This window comes from Antennarius striatus, chromosome 9 (genome assembly GCF_040054535.1).
Source record: "Antennarius striatus isolate MH-2024 chromosome 9, ASM4005453v1, whole genome shotgun sequence".
Classification (NCBI taxonomy): domain Eukaryota; kingdom Metazoa; phylum Chordata; class Actinopteri; order Lophiiformes; family Antennariidae; genus Antennarius; species Antennarius striatus.
The window spans coordinates 23,255,098-23,270,246 of NC_090784.1; the positions used below are offsets into that span (position 1 = coordinate 23,255,098).

Here is a 15,149-nt window from a genome sequence, read left to right on the forward strand (position 1 = left end):
CGTTGCAGTAGTCAAAGCATCAAAAGGTCAAAGGTCAAACTGTAAAAACAAACGCCTAACGTCAGATAAGAGTTAAATCGCTGTTTTTCCCATACTTTTCATATTATTTCTTTAGTTCTTAATGCATTTTCATAAACTTCAAGCTCATTCTGACTTCACGTGTTTTATTAGTTAGATTGGTTTAATGTATGCGTGAAAATGTCCTCTCCCAACACACCACCATCAAACTGATGAATAATTTAATTTTCAATTTTTTAGGTTTCATTTATTTTATTGATTCCTGTAGGAATTTTTTTTTTAGTCATTTTATTAACTATTAATCAAATTATTAATTTAATCTTTTTTTTATATTGGGTGTCTGTTTTGTTTTTGAACCAATCCATTACCTTTATAGATCTTAAAAACGCTATTTTATTTTATAAACGTTAGTCATTTTATTTTTTAAACGTTATTTTAGTTTTTATTTTATGAATGTAATTTTAATTTTTTCATTTTTTTTCTTTTATTTTGTTAACATTATTTTATTTTATTTTATAAACATTATTTTAGTCCTCCTTCCCCCACAGAGGGTGGAGCAGGGGGCGGGGTTTACAGACACCCCGCGTGCGGCTCTTCCTGCCTCTGGACCAATCATTTCAAACGACAACAGCACGGAGGGAGGGGGGGCGGTGCTGTTCCTGCTTCCTGCCCTCCCTCCGCTGGGATCGCACGCTGAGTGGGGCAGAAGCGGGGAGCCACGCCGCGGAGGAGCCGAGCCCGATCCACGGTGAGCCACGTTCGGCTTGTAGCGCTGCTAACACCTGCTAGCATCGGCTAGCTTCACACAGCCGCCGCCCCGGGGCGGAAAAAACGTCGTGAATGCGCGTAAATCGGTGAGTAGCGGTTATAACGGTGAACGTGAAGCGTCACGGGGTAAATTTACTCCCGTGGATCGTTTTTAGACGTTTTTTTTGGGTTCCACGAACTCCATTTTGTCTCATTTATCCGCAACTTGCTGCTACATACCTTTAGACGGTAGAAGTACACGGTGAGGGCGGGGCTTGGGTTACAAACGCGTATTTTTTTAATTAATTGAACCTCTTTTGTATTTTCGGTTGCTTTTTATGCTCAAACTGCTTCAAACGCGTGGCTTCCGATCAGCTAGCTGATCGATCAGGTTAGATATCGATGTTTTTAGTAAGATGGTGTGACGGACACACGGAGCCAACAGGTGATTCTGATTCCCGGGCAGATGCTTGATTGACAGCGGTGTCAGCCAATCAGCGCGCAGATCCCCGCAGTGCGTCCACCAATCGCGTGCGCGCCTCTTGCTGCTCTGGGCGTGGACCCGGGCTGACAGCAGTTCCATCCGCGGCGGAGCCTCACTGAGGCGGAGGCGGCGGACACGGACGGTTCCCCTGGTCCCCTTGGAGCGTTCATCCGCGTCGTTCTACGGGGAGACGTGGCGGAAATTCCCCGTGAGTTGAATCTCAAGCGGCGGGGATAACCGGAGGGAGACGCGTCGGTGGTCGCGGCGGATTTAGACCGATGGGTCGGGCTGGTAGGTGGGAATGCAGGAGCTGACAGGATTGGTTCCAATCCGTGGACATGTCGGATCTCAGTCAGATGTTATTCATGTTGTCTGCAAGTGTGTTTTAATTCCATTAAAATGATATTATTGATATTATTATAGAGTTGGTGTTAAACAAGAATAAACTAGGAAACAGGCTCCTGAAGGAAAGATGCCATCCATTAATTTATCCTCAAATAAGACATTAAATAAGACATGTTTTTTTCTTTCTAAAATGGCATTGTGATTGTTTTTCTTGGATATTTTAGATTGTGATCCACAATTGTGGATTTTATTTTTGAGTGGAATTAACATTCCAGCTCCGTATGTTTTGGTTATAATGCAAATTAATTCTCTTTTCCCAGAAAATATTTGTATTTGTGATTTCAAAACCAGAAAACAACCAAAAATCATCGTATTTTCAATCTAAACATATCAATACTTTGTTATCTGTGCTAATTCATGCGTTATAGTTGTCATTTACTAAAATAACCCTTTAACGTTCCACGACTCTAGAGCGCAGTGACGTAACTTCGGACCCAACAATCCTCTTGTAGGAACACGCAAGTAAAAAAATTAGCAATAGTGATGAACGCCGTGACGCATCTGTAAGGATAGCTGTTGCGTAATTCTGTGGAGATTCTTGAGTAACAAAACACTCCCTTTTCATGAATCTGTGAACTCGGGGTTGTGCCGCTACAGCCTTGCGTGTTCTGGTAACACCAGCAGCTTACGGTGGATTATGTTAGCAAACATTGTTGTGTAACTATTACTCATATTGTTGATTTTACGATTCCTTCACTTGCGTAAAAACTACGTCCTGTCTTGCCTCTTAGTCGACCTTCATCATCTGTATCCACCTACACGGAAGCAGTGGTTTATTTATCTCCTTATATGTTGTCTTATAATGTTTTTCCTTTGCTAAGTCCCGCCCACAGTGCTGCCTGATTGGCTACGTGACACGAGGGAGTCAGTTTGAGCCAGTAGCAGAAATTCACATTTTTAGGACACGTCTTGTGATCTATGTCCATGATGACGGTCGTTCCCATTTTCCCAGGTACACCCCAGAAAACGCCTGAAGTCACAACATTTACCTGGATTGTTAATTGGTTGCGATTGGACGAGGTTTTTCAAATCGAGGAAGTGAGTTTCCTCGTTGCGTTTTCGCATTCCAACTGCTTTTATCAGCCCATAATAACATCCTGTCTGCTTTCAGGTAACAGCTGCATTGATTCTGGATTATCGGCACCTCTGAAGACTATTCTCGGACCACTGGATCGACTTTCCCGGCTCATCGACCCCCCCTCCTGGTGAGGAAAGATGGGGAACGGCCTGTCAGAGCAACCCGGCTTCATCTCGGGCATCCCCTTCTTCCAGTCCTTCCACATCGCCATCCTGGGCCTGGACTCGGCTGGGAAGACCACCGTCCTGTACCGGCTGCAGTTCAACGAGTTCGTCAACACGGTGCCCACCAAAGGCTTCAACGCCGAGAAGGTCAAGCTGTCTCTGGGCGGCCAGGGAACCGGCACCTTCCACTTCTGGGATGTGGGTGGCCAGGAGAAGCTCCGCCCCCTGTGGAAGTCCTACACGCGGTGCACGGACGGCATCATCTTCGTGGTGGACTCGGTGGACGTGGAGCGAATGGAGGAGGCTAAGACGGAGCTCCACAAGATCGCCAAAACCTCCGAGAACCAGGGGGTGCCCCTCCTGGTGGTGGCCAACAAACAGGACTTGAGGCATGCGTTGGGACTGGCGGAGATCGAGAAGCTCCTGGCGCTGAAGGAACTGGGCCCGGCGACCCCCTGGCACCTGCAGCCGACCTGCGCCATCATCGGGGACGGACTCCGGGAGGGTCTGGAGAAACTACACGACATGATCCTCAAGAGGAGGAAGGTGCAACGGCAGCAGAGGAAGAAGAGATAGACTCGGACTCGACTGCCGTCGCACACGAAGGATTTTCTCCTCCCCTTTCCCCCCCACTAGATTCAATGTACGCTGAGTTTTATCAGTTCAAATAAGAGATTTGTGACGATGCTGCCAATCAGGAAGTGACACGTAAAGGATTACAGTATGAAGACGAGAGATGTTCCACATGTGGATCAAGAGCGGATTTAAAAACGCACCGAGGGTTTGGGGTCTGGGAGGCTGACAGGAAGTGAAGGACGATTGGATGTTTGACGGACGTGTGATGGCTGTTCCGGACAGTAGAACCAAAAATAAAGGATTCGGTTCCACATCTAGTCGGCGAGAGATCAAACCGGAAGGGGGCGACGGAACGTACGATAGTCGATGTCACTGTTTTCTGTCATTATAGCGTGTTTGACACTGGACTTGTTCCTCGTTTCCATGCATCATCCCCCCCATCTCGAATCTGTTTGCAGACGACGTGTTGCTCGCCGTTTGAAAGCACTTTAGATTATCGCTTCGTATGAAGTCCACAGATTTTAAAATAGAGGATATTTGTGTAGGGTGGTGCGGAAACGCGACGGACGCTACTGTAGTCGCTCCACGTTGTCGTTAGACAGGTGATTGCATTATGTTTTGCTGAATAAAACATATTTAGAGCAATGCTGATTGGTCCAGGAGGGTATCATTGCGTCTGATGTTTTATTGCATATTTAACAAGTTGCTCAAGTGTGAATTTTCCCCCGCCGGAGGAGCTAAATCGCTAACAGCGCTTCAGTTCTAGGAACAAACCCGAAGGTGCAGCTACGTCTACAAAGATGTATTTGAATGTCCCGAAAAAACACCGCGAGGCGACGCAGCTCAGAAGTGGAAAATGTGGTCGGGGCAGTATGTAAAGCAAAACCCGGTCCGACAGGCTGGGTCGGGCGGCGGCGCAGCCACGGCGGAGTATCGATGCATTAACGCCGTCTGCTCTCTCATTCTTCTGAAACAATTAGCGGCCGAGCCCAGAGGCCCGGCGCGGCAACTGGAGGCTAAAATAACCCGACGGTCCGACTGCCTGTTCCAGTTTAATGTGTTAATTTGTGACCTTGATGCGTCTCAGGGGTGTGTTGGATTTAAATATAACATTACCGTGACCTTCGCGCCGGTTTCACGCGTCGTCCTGATTTGGTATGGAACCCAAGATGCTAACGTAAATCTTTTAATCAGATGAGTCCGTTTTGATGTTGGGAAAGTTTTTGTGACAGGCGGTGAAACATAATCCTCTACAGGAGCCCAAAGGGCCAAAATGAATTCAAAAGAATGCTATTTACACATTTTGTTCCTTTAAGTTAGCCCCCAAGCTAAAGCATTAGCATGCAACTTCACAGCGGCAGGTAAACACGCCGAGGTCATGACTTCTTGTTGATCTTCTCTATGACGCACGTTCTAGTTGATGCATCTGCCTCAAACGCGATGCTAACGCTTTCGCTACAAGCTTAGGGGCTAACGGGGGAAAAAGCTAATGTGTTTTTAAATGTTAAAATAAAACCTGCGTCAGCTGTTCAGGAGAAAACGACTCAACGTTTCCTGGACTGGAAACCAAACCCACCCCGTGAGAACGAGTGCGAGCAGCTCAGGTCGTGACACCAAAGGCTAACGGTCGGGTTCTAAACCCCGAGTGCCGGCTGTCAGGCGGTGTCACACGTTGATGGACGATGTTTTCATGGTTGCTTTTCCTTGATTGTTTGCCAAGAGAGGAAACGCAAAGGCCAAAGGTAGAAACCCACACTTCTCCTGAGGCCACTTCCTGTCCGCGGCGAGCCGTGTCAGCTTTCAGCGCGTTTGTGTGGAAATCAGCTCGTATTGTCCTGCGTCTCCTCCCGGGCCGTTTCTCTTGATGTGGTGAAACAAACGCCCACCAGGGATTACAGCTTGAATGAAAGTGTGCTTTTTTTGCCCGACATAATCTGTCGTCTATAACCGACGCAGGAAGTCGTCCTGGTCCTGGAGCGGTAACGTCTCCAGTGATGGGGAGGTAATCTCTCCTCTGGGGGGGGGTGTCCATTAACTTCGGATGGCGTGCCTCGGCGTGAAAACACTCCAACCGGCACGGAATGGAAGCACCGGTGTGTTTTGTTGGGAGCAGCTCATCCGTAGGAGTCACATCAGCTGATCCTGGGGGGGGTTCAGGCTTTTATGTTCAGGCATTGTGTGTCTGTGTGTGTTTCATGGTAAGAACAAAATGTTTGATGATAAAAAAAACTACATTACCCATGAGGCTCAGCCATTGTTTCCACCCAAAACAAGTCACAGACTTCAGAAGCAGATAAAATATTTTAATTAAAAACTTAAATATCTTCTTTTATACAGTGGACTCATTTGATTGTTGACCTAACAATCTGGGGTCTTAATCGAACGTTGAACCACATGGAGGAGTTGGTTGCACCCCCCCCCAAAAAAAAATATCAATGCAAAAACAAAAAACAATTCAAATTTTAAATTTAAGCTTCTTAAAAGCGCCTCCATGAAGCAGGTGCTCATGGGGGAAATGTGGAGCCGCTGACTGCATACCTCCACCCGGGTGGAATAATCCCACAGGTCTGTTAGGCTGGGCTGACCTTTGACCTTTCCCCCTCCTCCTACACACACGCACACAATCTGCTGGATATCAGTTCAGTGGTTTTGGTGTTAATTAGGGAGTTTTTCAAGTTGGCAAAAAAAAAAATCTTAAACGTGAATTATCTGCTACAAGCCCCGCCCACTTTCCTCCAAATGTTCATAAAAATGGAATAAGTTCTAAAAACTAAATAACAGCTAAACCAAACAGGTTTTTCAGTTTGGTCCAGTCTGACCGTCAGGCTCCACCCTGGCCAATCACAGCGTATGATCGCCAACAACTGTCAATAAAGCTTCATTTGGAAGCTCTTGCGGGTCGGGTGAGTCTGTTCACACAGGGTTCAGTCGTATGCGTGATGAATGGACTCGTCCGACTGTCTCGATGGCCGGTTGGGGTCGCCAGCGAAGCCCGACGAAGCAGAAACGTTTCTCTAAAGGTGGAATTATAGCATGATGCTAATCTGGAAGAACAGTGAGAATTTGATCCAGAAGATGAAGTAAAATCAAAAACTTAATTGTGGTTTGAGAATAAATTCAGAATGAGAGCTTTAAGAAGGGGCAGAAATGCCTTTCCTGACCTTGAATCTCAGCACTCAGACACCCGAAGGCATCGCCGCTGATTTTTGAGCAGAACTGCACGACTTTATTCCCATAAATCCACCTCCAGACTCCTCTTTTTCTGCTGAGTGTGGAGATTTATCCCATTGTGTGCTAAAAATGGGGGAGATGCTGCAGAACATCAGTCCTAGCCTGCGTTTTGTGCAAGGTTATCATGAAGGGATTCATTTTTCTTCCCCGGTCTATTGAGAGCGAGTGGCCTATTTACATGTGAATTCCTGCCGCAGCCTCGTTCAAAGTAGTGAACGGGGCCACCTGCAAGGAGAGGGGGGGAGGTGGAGGACGAAGACTAGGAGGAGGAGGAGGAGACTGCTTGAGGAGCTGGAGAAGTGCACTCCTGTTTTCGTTAGTGCAGAGAAAAAAGCTGGCGGAGGTGAATTGAACGCATGAACCCCCCTGGAACGGTTCACGATTGTACTGGTCTGAAAGGAAACACAAGGTGGATCAGGATCCACTGGTATTTACAGTCACCTGTTTTCCCGTATTTATGAGGAATTTTGCCTCCAAATAATCCAGAGTAGGAAACGGGATGAAGTAGGAAACAAAATCTCTCTCCAACAGCAGTAATTATCTGTAATCCTTCCATCGATTTCGACCTTAAGAGGCATTTGGAAGTTGTAAGAACCAGGTTTTATCCTGAAGTCCCTGGTTCCAAATGTTCTCCGGGTCTTTGGGCAACAAAATCTGGCAATTACCACACCTATATTGGTTTGAACGCCTCAGTTCGGAGGTTTTCCAGGCATTTCCATCTGGAGGTGACCCCAGAGCGGACCCCAAACTCTCTAGGGATCACATATCCCATCCCTGGGGGGGGGAGCTGGGCCATTTTTAGCCTCCACATCATTCCCAGAGTGACGTTCTGGGTAACATCCTGGGTAACATCATCATCATAGTGGTGTTGAACACTCGTTCACCTTCCAGTCAACACCTGGACCATCGGCGGCTGAACTCCGTATCAGTTCGTAGGATCACAAACAATACGATAAGCAAATGCGTTTCATTCTCACTCACATTGTGACCCTGGACCTTGGACTCCACGCCCACGGCCAGACACAAATCAGGCCCACAAACAGCCGTGCCCCCCCACCCCCACCCCCAGTCTGGGTATGGTGAATCACAAACCTGTGAAATCTGTCTTTGGTCTTGTTGGGGCGTGAAGGATTACGATGGGTTTAAACCGCGGTCTGCAAAGCTTTTTGTCTGCACACTGATTCATGTGGACTCGCTGGACTTCCATCAGTCGACAGATTTTATCCCCCAAAATAGATGAAAGAGCCGAGATTTAGAGAGTTAGATGTGGTTTGCAGATATTTTTTAAACTTCAACAGTAATAAAATGCACCAATTAGGAATTCATGCGGTAACGAAAACTGCATCAATCATTTCAGCCCTCGATTGATCGGGTGCGTCTGTCGCAGGTCGCTGGACTCGTCAGCCTCTTGGCGAGTAAAGATGGAGGACAGCGGTTGAGTCTAGACGCTCTTCCCTCTGCGTCACGATTGAAATTCAAATCAGATCCTGTGTGATCGACGCTTCTCAGTAGCTTTGGCCCCGAGACGGAGAAGCCTCTGCATCGGGTTCACAGGCGGGTCACACACGTCTGTAAAGACGTTTTTATTTCGTGTTTCGTGATAGTCTGCAGGACAGAGGAGGGAGGGAAGTTCTGTCAAGGTCGTACGTGGGATTTCATTAGAGAAAAACATGTGCTGACACCCTGCTGAGTCATTCTTCTTGAGAACTGCTTGCAAACGTCATTTATGGGAAAATATTCAATTAGTCGGACTGAATATAGTCAGGACATTCCAAACAAGACAAGCCATTACGTACTGTAATTAAAAAAATAACACCTGGAAATCAAAGAATGTCTTACCCTTAAAAGTAGGATAGCCTAAAATGTTGTTTTTACATATTTTGCTAATTAGAAATAGTTCCCAGAACTTATCTAGACTCTAGATTGACTTGTTGACTTCCTGGAACTCCTGTCCTTTTAGAGAAACTTCTTGAACACCCTGAGAACCTTGGCTCGGATCAGCTAGCTAACATCCCATTAGCTTCATTAGCTTAGCCGTTAATGATTAGAGTTGGGGACATTGGGGACTGTTTTGGTGTCTACGTTCTCCTGAAGGCCGTTTCTAGCTGATATAACCAGAAGAGAATCTCTACCAGTCCGTGTTGTAATGTCATCGATGCAATCATGTGTTTGTCGTTGTGGTGAACCTTGCCTCATCCTCGCTTGTGAAAGTCTGAGCGTTCCGCTGTCGGAGTCGTTCGAGTCCCGTCTGTTAATAATTAACCCTTTAACCTGTGAAACAGGTGTTTCTCACATTCCACAGCTCTCTGGTCTGTCCCGACTCGCCTGATCCACGTTGCCGGCGTCAGAAGGAGGTTTCCTACAAGTCAAAGTTGAGTCCGTGTCAAAAGAGATGAATGAACTAGAATTCAAAGTGTTTACAGATATATTATGTATCTCGAGCTCAAGAAAAAGATGTTTATATCATTTATTCGTTTACGAAAAAGCTGAGAGAATTTCTTCCAACGTGGATCTCTGGCAGCTGTTGCGTTTTTGTTTTACCTTTTAGAATCGCGGATTTACGTTTAAAAATATATATTTACCTTGATATCTGATTATATGTTGTAATCTTATAAATCTGTTCAGAATGAAAGAACAGATTCACCAATCTACAATTATCTTGTTTGTATATGTAGAATACTATTAGTTATACTGTACTCTAGCTAGCTGACGGTTCTCCGGCTAATGTTGTTAGCCCGGATAATTAACTCTTGCCCACCAAACAAAACAAATAACCTAAATTTAAACCCATGCAGCCATCAGAGACCCACCTCACATTCCCTCTAGATATAATAGTGTCATTGCAATCACGTCAGATTGTAATCTAATCTAATTTGATCCAATCTGCAGAGACACTTGACCAATGGTAAGTCATTCCAGTAGACGAGAGGCTTTGATGTCTCAACTGGCGTGTTGTCCCTACCTGCCCCCGCCTTGTATAATGATGCCGGCGCCGCCGACTTTCTTGGTATGAACGGCACGTCGCCTCTGATATCGACAATAACATTGACAAAGTTGTTTAAGCAGCCACGGCATGAGGACTCCCGTCTACGAGTTCATTAACTGCAAATAAAGGCCGGATAATGAAGCGAGCCCTTTTTTAGCGGGGAAAGACGAGGGGCGGGGGGGTTTATTGATGCTCCTCCGTGATTAGCACTCTGGAGTTGCCAGGCCGCAGTTTCTCAATCTGCCTCCATTTCCATGGTAATCTGAGCCGAGTCTTCAAGGGTGAAGTTTTCTGCTTGGGTACCCCCTGGGTACCCCCCAGATTCCAAAGGGACTGGATCATCTGCCCACAGATAAGAAAGGTCTGACTCATGTTTTAAAGTGTTGTGGGTGTCTTTTGTGGGCGTTCTGGACCTGGCATGCTTATCTGAAGTCGCCTGGGGGGCGTACCCAGGTCACCCCTGAAGGAATGGGGGCTTCACCTGATCTTGTCAGGACTGGTGACTTAGATTAATCCACTATCTGGATCTGGATGGGGAAAAACTAGGTTTCCAATGAGAACCAGACCCCTACCCGGTGCAAGGCCTCCCGCGGACGGGGGGGGAGGGGAATGGGATCGGGAGGGAGGGCTGGGTTGTGTCCCCTGGACCTCAGGGCCATAAATCAAAATAAATTAAAGTCAGACCCTCCCTACCCCAGATGGCGCTCCCAGGAACCGGGTCCTGGCTGCGTCGGGGAAGGTCATTCCGGAGTCTTTAGTTTCAAAGCAGCGGTTTTTAAAGATATATCTGTAAAACTTGAGGAATATCTTAACTGTGAGTTAGCTATCTCCGTTTGCCCCCCTCCCTTTCACCGCCTCCCTCTATTTTCCACTTCATTTCGTGTACGGTAGTAAATTCATCGCGGATCGTTCTCGCTGTCAGCGAATCGCCGTTAAGCCTCTTATCGCCGTCGCTCCCACAGTCCTCTTTTGTTCCGCTCCGGTTCCTCCCCGCTCAAACTCGCCGGCCCAAATTTTTGGAGAAATCCCTGCTGGAGGTTAAAAACAATGCTAGCGCTCAAAGACGTAGCAACACATGGGAACACCACCTACAAAGCATGACGAGTGTTGTCATGTGCGCTTTTTCATAACATGACTCCATCCGTCAGACGGTTTCCGATCCGACCCGGTGTCGCTGAAGCGTCACTCGTCTAAATTCAAGCAGGAATCCAGCGTTAGCATGTAATTAGCTCCGCCCACAGCAAACCCACATGTGTGTCACCGCCGCCCACCACACTGAACGTCCCTGATTGAAAGTTGTGAAATCTTTTACGTTAAAAATACTTCATAGTTTGTTTCTGGTGGTTTACAAATGAATACGTGCAAGAATTAGCGAATGAACCGGCAACCGAGTTAAAGTCTCACACGTATATTTAAGGGTTTTTAATGTGTCGCCATGGAGACTAGGGTATATTTTAAACCAGCTGATTGTTGGTTGGTTGTTTTTTTAAAGCAGAATTAGAGGGGACGTGGGGAAAAAAAACACTTAAACACTCTAAACTACAAAATCAATCCCGACGAGACATTGTGGAGGGGCGGGGCTTGGGCTAGGAACCAATAAGAATGTTTGACCATGAAAATAGAACATTGTGACGACTCAGCGATATTCAGAGCTCATATCTGACTCACAGCAAAGGAACTGATTCTCATTGTTGTACGAATAACGAACATTTAAGGCCAATTTATGACATTTTCATGTCTTATTTCTCTTTCAAACACAGTCCGACGATCCGTAAATCATCCAGAATCTCCGGTTTCAGAAATCTGAGCAGACCAATTGCGTCTCTGCTCGTTTTTTTCATTATATTTGAAACCGGAGACGTGAGTCGTGAAGTCAGATCCGGGCTCTGGGACTGGAGTCTCATTAGTAATCTGACTTTGTGGTCGGCGAAAAAAAGAAGAAGCACAAAGCTGCTTTGTCTGAGCTGGCGTTTGATTGGCTGGGGCCCCCCAGCTCAGACGACCGAAAGTAGACACTTCAAAAGTCTCCAGTGTTCACCTCCACCTGCCTCCGAAACCACAGGAAACACAAACCAGGCCTTGTTACTCCCCCACCACTGGTCACTGGCGCCCCCCCCCCCCCCCCAAAAATTACCACTCGACGCCCGACCTGAAGCCACATCGCACTTTATTCTGAAAATCCCATTCCCATTTCGGGGCCGGGGGGTGGGGGGCGCCAAGGCATTTTTATTTGCTTGCCAAACGCGCTGCAGGAACTTCAGCGTGGGGGTTTCAAAGGAAGTTTTTCTCCCCCGCCAGCTGTGTTTCCAGCGCGTGGCCAACATTCTGACGTCAGAAAAACCTGAATGGGAGGAAAAATGAGCGCCGCACAAACGAGGAAGTGGAATCATAAAGGAGAGCAGAGATGAAGACGTCGATATATTTAGAGGATCAATGTACTCCTGGTGTGTGGAGACGGATGTTCTGGAGCCGTGTTCAACGGGGATGGGTTGTGTTCGCGTGGCTCATCCTCACCCTACATGTGGAATTATTAAAAAACTGATTTGAAAGGATCATTTTCATTAGCAAACGTTCATGTGAGGTAGTTATTCCAATTATTTTGTAAGTAAGATGCTTAAATTCAACAACTTACTGATTAATATTTGTCACAGGTTTAACATGCAAGATTTCTAAAGGGGTATAAACATCCTCTTAGTTTTTGGATAAGAAAATACTATATATATATATATATATATATATATATATATATATATATATATATATATATATACACACAGAGAGAGAAATCCCTTGTAATTTGTAGTTAATGCGTTCCAGGAACACCCGCGAAAAACAAAATTCCGCGATACAGCGACAAACTATTTATTTTATTATTTATGGTAATTTAAACGTTTATGACCCCCCCCCCCATCCTGATATTAAACCACCTTCTGTCTGTATTAGCTTTTCCCACACTCTGATAGACTGTTTAAAACACTTTTGTATATAAGAAAGGTCTTTCTTTAATACACAGAAGCGTTTCGTGAGTCTCGGAAGGCAGTGTCCGCCAATGGCGTGTGTGTACGGTATCACCTGACTACCTACTACCAATCCGTGATGTAGTGAAGCCGTGCATCTTGAAGCGTGAACAAGCGGGGGATTATTGTAACCATGAGTTCACACTCCTCTGCAGCGGCTGATGAACAAACCCAACACACCACCGGGCGACGTTTGTTCTTGGCGACTGGACGGCGTTCTACTGGTTCAGCAACTTTTAACACAATGAGCTGCCGCCGAGAGAACACCCATGATGCTTTGGGCTCCTATGAGACCAGTCAAACCAGAGCAGGTGTATCCTCGTCCCGGAGGAAGTCGTGGCCTGGAGTCCTGCAGACCGGCAAACACGTGGGCGGAAAGGACAAACCTTGCGGCGAAACAATCCCTCGTCAGCTTTTGTCAACACCTGCGTGATTCGCTTCAAGTCCGAAGCTACGGCTTTTACTTTTACAGCCGATAGCTTGTTAGCTAAAAACGCCAGGAGGTCGACTGGTAAGCTGACACCAAAGCCTGAAATGTGATGAGGAAAACTTTATTTAGAACCCTACCAGGAAATACCCGGAGCAGAAAAGTAGGTTGTGAAAGTTAAAAGTTAACGAAAAGTGAACTCAAGGCCAAAGGTTGGGAAATGACCCCCCTTGTACGTCCACATTGACCTGTTTAAAAAGGGTTTACTTTGATTTAAATATACATTTAAGCAAGTAAAATCATATTTTGCCGTTTCTTTTAACAAATGCTGCCCATCTTCTGCAGAAATAAATCCTCCCAGATCGTTTGTTGGCGACGTGATTCAACTTTATTGTGAGGCGTTAACCTCAGGTGGCTGCAATAAAGGTGACGGGCAATTTAGGATTTTACAGGAGGGCGGGGCAGATAAATGCATCAATCACACCAATCACACCCACGCAAAAGTCAACATTGACTTCATTGATCTTTTTACTGCTACTAATCAGGAAATAAACTCTTCTTTGGATGAACCTTTAGAACCGTAAAGAACACGCTACACACACGCTAACAGAACGGTAGAATCACTGACGTCCAGACAGTTAGCCTTCAACAGCTGCACGTTGCTACATCTCTAGCCTCTTGTTCCTCATTGGTTTTGCAGGGTCAGCTGACTGGGTGTGACATTCTCACGCTCTTGTGACCTTTCACGAGCGTCACAAAGCAAACGAAAGCCTGACGCCGTAGAAGCTCGCGTTTTACCGTCATCTTCATCGGTTCTCGCTGAAGACAAGAACCGATCTCCACCTCAACTTCCCCAAAAGTTCCCCGTTTTCAGTTTGTCCAGGAACGCCCCCCCCCCCCGAATATCAACACCGCTCATGTCAACACGTCTCCGAGTCAAGTTGCGTTACGGAGCGCAGAATTGCATCAGTGTCTTGCCTGTTAGCATCAGTTGTTATCGCATGCCTTCGTTGGATGTTGCTGTTCTATTTCTACAGGGGGAATCTGTGGGTTTGGTCCACCCTCAGCTGTCCCATCACTCAGTAAGGGAGGGGGGCATCCTTCAGTTCTTCCCTGTTGCCCCTCCTCCCACTCCTACGACCGATCCTTTCATTCTTAGAGACAAACACAGGGTAGACGAGGCAACTGGGTCGACCTACAGCCATTAAAGCCCCCCTGCCCCCGGTGAGACAAATGGGCCCTACTTCAACCCAGACAAACAAAGGCCTTTGCATCCATTAGCGGACTCGGCCCCCGCTTGCATCCAAATGAGGCGAGGCTGAAGGGGACTCTCCTATCTTTGTCGGTATGCTCGCTGGCCAGGAAACACAAAACCTTACGCAGCTATGCTCAGGGATCCCGGTCGCGACGAAGACGGAGGACGTCTGAGTGAGCGCTCGATTGTTTTTGGGAGTCCTGCCCTCGGTTAGCCTGTTAGCAAACATGCCACAGGCTACGTGTTGAAATGAAGCTACCGAGAATTAGCATTTAATAATAGGGATGTCCCCTCCCTCCTGCTGCTGATGGATTGCAGGCGGTCTCCTCAAATGAAAACCTGAATTATTCAAGCACAAAACGGGGGGCTGGGATTTATTCATTTCCTGTTCAATCCCACCGATTGATGGGTATTTAGCAGCCGCTGAATGGAGCATTAAAAAGTCATGGGAAACTATCTTTGAGAAGTGTCCCGCCAAAAATAGAAGGTCTCTAAATGCTACGGGCTTCATCTGGATAAAGTTTTTCTTGAATTTGAAAGACGAAAAGAGAGAATATGGAACCAGGCTAGCAGCGAAATGCTAAATTTCATAAATGCTAAAAACGTAGCTGACGAAATATTTCCGTCTGGGCTAGCGAAGGGGTATTCCTCGTCAGATGCTACACAGTTAGCGTAGCTTGTAGCGCTCAGAGTTCCACCCTGTGCTCAAACAAACCTCCATTAGCCACCCGATGACCTGCCGTGATGTCACTTGGCAAACA

At 46.6% G+C, this 15,149-nt stretch overlaps 1 protein-coding gene across 11 annotated transcripts; it reads left to right on the forward strand.

Moving 5' to 3' along the window:
• Positions 1 to 640: 640 nt before the first annotated feature.
• On the forward strand, positions 641 to 4,119 carry arl4aa (ADP-ribosylation factor-like 4aa). 11 transcript variants are annotated; one of them, XM_068324173.1, is made up of 3 exons: positions 726 to 766; positions 2,607 to 2,692; positions 2,766 to 4,119. In XM_068324173.1, the coding sequence occupies exon 3, from the start codon at positions 2,870 to 2,872 to the stop codon at positions 3,470 to 3,472; it is 603 nt and encodes a 200-aa protein (XP_068180274.1). In that variant the 5' UTR covers positions 726 to 766; positions 2,607 to 2,692; positions 2,766 to 2,869; the 3' UTR covers positions 3,473 to 4,119. The 11 variants fall into 11 exon arrangements, with proteins under 11 accessions (XP_068180281.1, XP_068180274.1, XP_068180280.1 ...); XM_068324174.1 differs by lacking the exon at positions 726 to 766 and adding an exon at positions 831 to 872; XM_068324171.1 differs by lacking the exon at positions 726 to 766 and adding an exon at positions 1,344 to 1,457.
• Positions 4,120 to 15,149: the final 11,030 nt, after the last annotated feature.

Coding starts and splice junctions, on each gene's coding strand:
- arl4aa (XM_068324180.1), top strand. CDS start 2,870: ATGGGGAACGGCCTGTCAGAGCAACCCGGCTTCATCTCGGGCATCCCC.